Source organism: Elephas maximus, chromosome 4 (genome assembly GCF_024166365.1).
Source record: "Elephas maximus indicus isolate mEleMax1 chromosome 4, mEleMax1 primary haplotype, whole genome shotgun sequence".
In the NCBI taxonomy this organism is placed as follows: domain Eukaryota; kingdom Metazoa; phylum Chordata; class Mammalia; order Proboscidea; family Elephantidae; genus Elephas; species Elephas maximus.
In genome coordinates this window covers 112,516,956-112,523,104 of record NC_064822.1, presented here as the reverse complement: position 1 = coordinate 112,523,104, position 6,149 = coordinate 112,516,956, and the positions used below count along the sequence as shown (strand labels likewise).

The window sequence follows — 6,149 nt, the reverse complement described above, 5'->3', positions numbered from 1 at the left end:
CATGTCATGAGACCCAGCAAGGAGTTGAACCTTAAGCTCCATCAGCAACAAAAAATCTGAAGAAGGCATTGCAGGTTAGGGCTAGTGAGCATCCCACTTTCTGCCACTATTGGTGTCAGCAAGGTCTGCTGAGTAACTGAACCTACACATCCACCCAGTATTAGTGACACAGAAGAGGATAGTGGGAAGTGGTCTTGTTTCCTGCTATCCTGCAATTACAGAGTGGTATGAGATATTCCTGATGGTAGCCAGGACCAGCAGGGAGCGGATCATAAACCTGGAAGCACATCAGTAAAACTGAGGCTACCAGGGTTTTCACAAGTATATTATCATTAAGAAAATGACTCTTAACTGCAATGATTAGGTTTTCTAGGCAATGTCCAAGGCCACGTGATTTCACACACTCTTCTCAGTTCAATATCATGTTAGTTTGTGAGGAGATCGAGTGGAAGTATAAATCAGTGATGAGAAACAATATGTCATTAAACTACATTCATACTCCAGGGACAAATGAAGGTTCGAGTTTTATATTTCTATTTGTTATCTACACATCAAGTGCAACTGGCTATCTGACAGTTACTACCCTCACTTTAATGTATTCCCATCTTAAAACTGCCGTGAACTTTTTCCTCAAAACTTCTCCTTTTTAGGATACCAAGGAGTACCATGGAACTTGTGGGGCTACCAACAAAGAAGGGCTCTCCCCTAGATCTAATGGCCTGATTTGGACTTCTAGCCTCCAAAACTGTGAGAAAATAAATGCCTGTTCTTTAAAATCCTCCACTTATAGTATTTCTGTTGTGACAGCTCTAACAGACATAACACAATTGGGTAGTTTCAAAGAACATGAATTTATTTTCTTACAGTTCTGGAGGCTAAAATTTCAATCAGAGTATTGGCTGTATTGATTCCTTCCTTGTAGGTAGCCCAGGAGTTCCTTGGTTCCTTGACTTACAGACAACCCCACATGGTGTCTTCTCCTCTCCCTGGCTCCCCCACACTGTGTGTACATATTTTTGTGTCTCATCTTCTCTTTTTAAAATTGAAAATGATTAGATTTAGAATTCACCCTACTTGGGTGTGATCTAATTGACATAAGAAAGAAAACTCTATTTCTAAATAGGATAATAATCACAGGTACAGATGTTAGGATTCCAGCACGTATTTTGGCACAAAATTCAATCTATAACATTTCACCATTTGGCTCCCCAAAACTCATGTTCTTCCCACATGCAAAAAAACATATTCACTCTATCACATCATCCCAAAAGTTTTAGCCCATGCCACCATCAACTCTAAGTCCAAAATCTTATCTCCTGGATAATCTAAGTCAAGAAGGATGAGAATATGGGTCCATTCCATCCTGGAACAAAATTCCTTTCCATGTATGGACCTTTGAAAACTAGAATACAAATTATCTGCTCCCAAAGTACAACGGTGGAATAGGCACAAGGTAGACATTCCCATCTCAGTTAGGAAAAACTAGAAGGAAAGAAAGAGTCATAGATATCAAAGCAAGTCCAAAACTCAACAGAGCAAATTTTACTGAATTTCAAGGCTTGAAAATAACCCTCTGTTTTCCAGGAGCATCTGGGCAATGGCTCCACCCTCCAGAATCTGGGCCTTGCCCATGCTGTCTGGATTCTGGGTGGTGGTCCCTCAGCCCTGGGCATTAGCCCTGTCCTCATGGAACTGCAACTCCACGTCCTTGGCTTTGGGTGGCCCCATTCTCCCGGCCTACCTGAGTGGTGATCCCACCCCTTCAGTTCCAGGCAGCTCCCTTCTCATTCTTCTGGCCCAATGACACAGCAGCCTTAACCTCTCAATTTTCAATGACAGCCCCATTCTCTTGACCCACTTGACCACCAGCCTCATGCTCCAGAATTTCCAAAAAATTTTAAGTAATAGTTTTATTTTATTCTATCATAGTCTTAGAATAGGAGGTGTTATATTTATGATTTTTTAATTATTACATTATATTATTTTTCATCCTGTTAATTGTTTTTAAATCTTAAATTCTTATTACCCCCAAATGGAAATCACTGCTTTGTGCATTGGGTTTGGAGGAGGCTACCAGGATAATTCTTTCTTTATTTTCAGTAAACTTGCAGATGTAATTCTTACTATACTTCTAAATGCAATCTTATGTGGTTTCCTTCATTATAGAGTTACATTTTTAGGAAATCTGTTTTCATCATCTTTGAATATATATATATACATATAAACATTGTAAAAAAAATTTTTTTTTATATAATGTTTATAACATTGTAGGCTAACTAATATAGCAAAGAGACTCAAGATTATTTAATGTTAGATTCTTTCTTCGCATGCATGGGTGCCACATATAACCTGTGACTTCAGAGATTACCCTGGGGATTAGCATTCAAATGGCAAAAGAAAAAAACATCATGGAAGCTCCGTCAAATTCCCTCATCAAGCTAGAAAACTCCTGACTTATTTGCTTCCAATCAGTTTTATATGCCAGAAATTCCACACACTGTTCTCTCCTAGACATAGTTCTCAGGTCTGCTCTGTTTTTTTTTTCACTTCTTTCATTTTTGTACTTGTTGTTGTGTGTCATCAGTCGCTTCCAACTTGTAGCAACACTATAAGACAGAGTAGAACTACCTTATAGGGTTTCCTTTCCTGTAATCTTTACAGAAGGAGATAGCCATGTCTTTCTCTCATGGAGCCACTGTGTGGGTACAAACTGCCAACTTTTTAGTTAGCACCTTAACGTTTAGTCATGGTGCCACCCAAATCAAAACCAAACCCACTGCCACTGAGTTGATTTCAACTCATAGTGACCCTATAGGACAGAGCAGCACTGCCCCCATAGGATTTCCAAGGCTGTAAATCTTCATGGAAGCAGACTGCCAGGTCTTTCTCCTCTGAAACAGCCTGTGGGTTCAAACTGCTGATCTTTTGGTTAGTAGCCCAGTACTTTAGCCACCAAGCCACTAGGGCTCTTTTTTGTAACTTAATGGTGACTAATTTATGCCTATCTGGAACAAAAGCCTTGCTTAGAAAGAAAATACCCTTAATATAACCTTTGCTATAGAGCTGAATCTTTTTTATTTGAGAACTCATAATTGGCCTTTTTTTCCTAAGTCTTTTTAGTCTTATTTATTATTTTTATTCTTACTGTTTAGGGTTTGGAAACAGTTGGATTTTATAAATTTGCTATATCCTAAATTTTGGTATCCTTTTTATTCCCTTTAATTTCTGCTCTCAAACCAGCAAATTTTAGCTCAAACTCAGTCTTATTCTACAAAACCTTGATAAATGTAGCAAATAGTAGATGACACATACTATTGGCTTTGTTCAAATACTTCCCTGAGCAATAATCTCAGTAGACACTTAGCCGACTTTCCAAATAAGGCACTGTTTTCCTAAAAGTATTCCCATTGCATTACATAAGTTTTCAAGTTTTTCATCTTCAGTATCAGTTTCCTCACTGCTTTCCAAATGCAGCATGTCTTAGGTTTTTTAATAATAGCTAACTAAAATAGTTCCCTAGATGGGCAATAGGTCAAAAAGAGCGGAAATTTATTTCATACCCGCATAAACAGTTCATGGAGATTTCAATTTAGTGGTGGCATGGAAGATCTCTATATAGTCCTTCAGAGACCAAAACTTTCCCAAGGCTTTTTCATTATCAACATGAAGTGTACGAGGTCATATAAACATGGGCATCTGGTCAGCAGGTGGGAAAAAGACATGATGGATCACTTATGGGGTTATTTATAGGCTAGCACTAGAAATGGTGCCCGTCACTTCCACTCTCACTGGGTTAGCCATGCCTCCTTTACACAGTCGCATGTAACTGCAATGAAATTGAAAAAATGTGACCCACTCTGTTTCCCAGAGAGTGGACAATATATTTGGCAAACAACACTTTCTTCCAGATAATGGCAGTGAATATCCTTTAAAACTTTGGTTTTAATGGAGGGTAGAGAATGAATTCATTAGGATTTACAGAAAGTAAGTTTAAAGAGAAAGTGAGAATGCTAATATGACTGGAGAATGAATTATATAGAGACAAATGGTGTTAGAGGCATCAGGTTTGTGACCATTCATTGTCTCATTTAATTGAATTCATCAACCTTCCTTTTACCTTCACGTCTTTGAGAAGAATGCATTTTTTTTTCATTGAGTCTTTGAAAGCTTGCTTCACTTGCTTATTTCTCAGTGTGTAAATAAAGGGATTCAACATTGGTGAAATAGAAGTAATAAGGAGTGAAATGCCTTTATTTATTGCCACCTCGTCCTTGGCCGTAGGTTTGACATAAATGAAGATGCAGCTACCATAAGTAATGGAAACAACAATCATGTGGGAAGAACAAGTGGAGAATGCCTTTTTCTTTCGCTGGGCAGAGGGGAACCTTAGGATTGTCCTGATGATATAGATGTAGGAAAGAACTACACACATGAGGGTGATGATGAATGTGAACACAGCACACGCGATAACCATGTGTTCTATCAGCCATGTGTCTGAGCAAGAGATCTTCAGGATAGGAGATGCATCACAGCAAAAATGATCAATGACGTTAGAATCACAGAACTCCAGGCCCAAACCCAAACTAATTGGTGGAAGAATGATCATCAGTGCTGCTGCCCAGCAAAAGAGGATGAAGTTCTTGCATACTCTGTTGCTCATGACAGTTGTGTAATGTAGTGGTTTGCAGATGGCCACATAGCGATCATAGGACATGGTGGCCAGGAGAAAGAATTCTGTTACTGCAAAGAGGTCTATAAATAAGAGTTGACTGGCACAAGCACCATAGGTGATGGACCTGTCCCCAGAAGATATGCTATACAAGAATCTGGGAACACAAGCAGTTGTGAATGAAATTTCTAAGAAGGAGAAATTTTGAAGGAAAAGATACATTGGTGTTTTAAGGTGGGAATCCACCAGAGTGAGGATGATGATGGTTAGGTTTCCAGTTACACTTAACATGTAGGAAAGAAATAGAAAGATAAATGTCAGAATTTGCAGCTGAGGATCATCTGTCAGTCCCAGCAAGATGAAGGTTGTTAGTGCTGTTTGATTTCTCATCCTTGATTATTGTTTCTTACAGGATCTGTTTGGAACAATAGTAAAGATTTAGTATGAGGAACTTCAGAGTCATAGCCAGCTTCTAACTTCAAATAAAGTAAACATGAGAGCGAATCCTGTGCAACTGGTTAGTGAAGAAGCAAGCCCAAAACATCGCAATGTTCGATTGCCTTCTCTTCGTATCACACAATCTGACCACACATATTTCAATCACATGTTTTACATTGCTGCTTCTAATAAATCTACAATCTCACTGTAATAGCTGTCAATTTAACATATATTATAAACATTGTTGAATCATGTCCCATTTAATAAGTTGCTTTTGGATTAACTATTCTGCCTTCCCCTAACCTAGTGCCAGGCGTGCTTCTAGTAGAAAACCCACTGCTGATGAGTCAATTTTGACTCATAGGGCCCTATAGGGCAGAGCAGAACTGCCCCATAGGGTTTCCAAGGGAACAGCTAGTAGATTTGAACTGCTGATCTTTTGATTAGCAGCCAAGATCTTAGCCAATGTGCCACCAGGACTCCACTTCCAGTTGTTGTTGTTAGGTGCCATCAGATTGGTTCCAATTCACAGCAAATCTGTGTACAACAGAGTGAAATAGTGTCTGATCCTGTGCTATCTTCACAATCATTATGCTGCAGCCCATTGTTGCAGCCACTATGTCAATCCATGTTATTGAGGGCCTTCCTCTTTTTCGCTGATCTTTTACTTTACTAAGCATGATGATGTCCTTCTCCAGGGACTGATTCCTCCAGACAACATGTCCAAAGTGTAAGATGTCTCGCCATCCTTGCTTCTAAGGAGCATTCTGGCTGTACTTCTTCAAAGACAAATTTGTTCGTTGTTTTAGCAGTCCATGGTATATTCAATATTCTTCACCAACACCCTAATTCAAAGGCATCGATTCTTCGGTCTTGCTTATTCTTTGTTTTTCACAGGCATATGAGGTAATTGAAAACAGCATGGCTTGGATCAGGCACGTTTTAGTCCTCAAGGTAACATCTTTGCTTTTTAACACTTTAAAGAGGTCATTTGCAGCTCCTAGTAGAGAGGCCCCAACATACACTAACAATGGTCTTTATT

General features: G+C 39.1%; 1 protein-coding gene across 1 annotated transcript; it reads right to left on the bottom strand.

The window, feature by feature from the left end:
• Window positions 1–4,084: 4,084 nt before the first annotated feature.
• LOC126076382 (olfactory receptor 6C2-like) lies at window positions 4,085–5,059 on the bottom strand. Its single transcript, XM_049884918.1, has one exon. The coding sequence runs from the start codon at window positions 5,057–5,059 to the stop codon at window positions 4,085–4,087; it is 975 nt and encodes a 324-aa protein (XP_049740875.1).
• Between the last annotated feature and the right edge of the window lie 1,090 nt (window positions 5,060–6,149).

Excerpts from the sequence above, each read along its gene's own strand:
- LOC126076382 (XM_049884918.1), bottom strand. The coding sequence starts at position 5,059 with ATGAGAAATCAAACAGCACTAACAACCTTCATCTTGCTGGGACTGACA.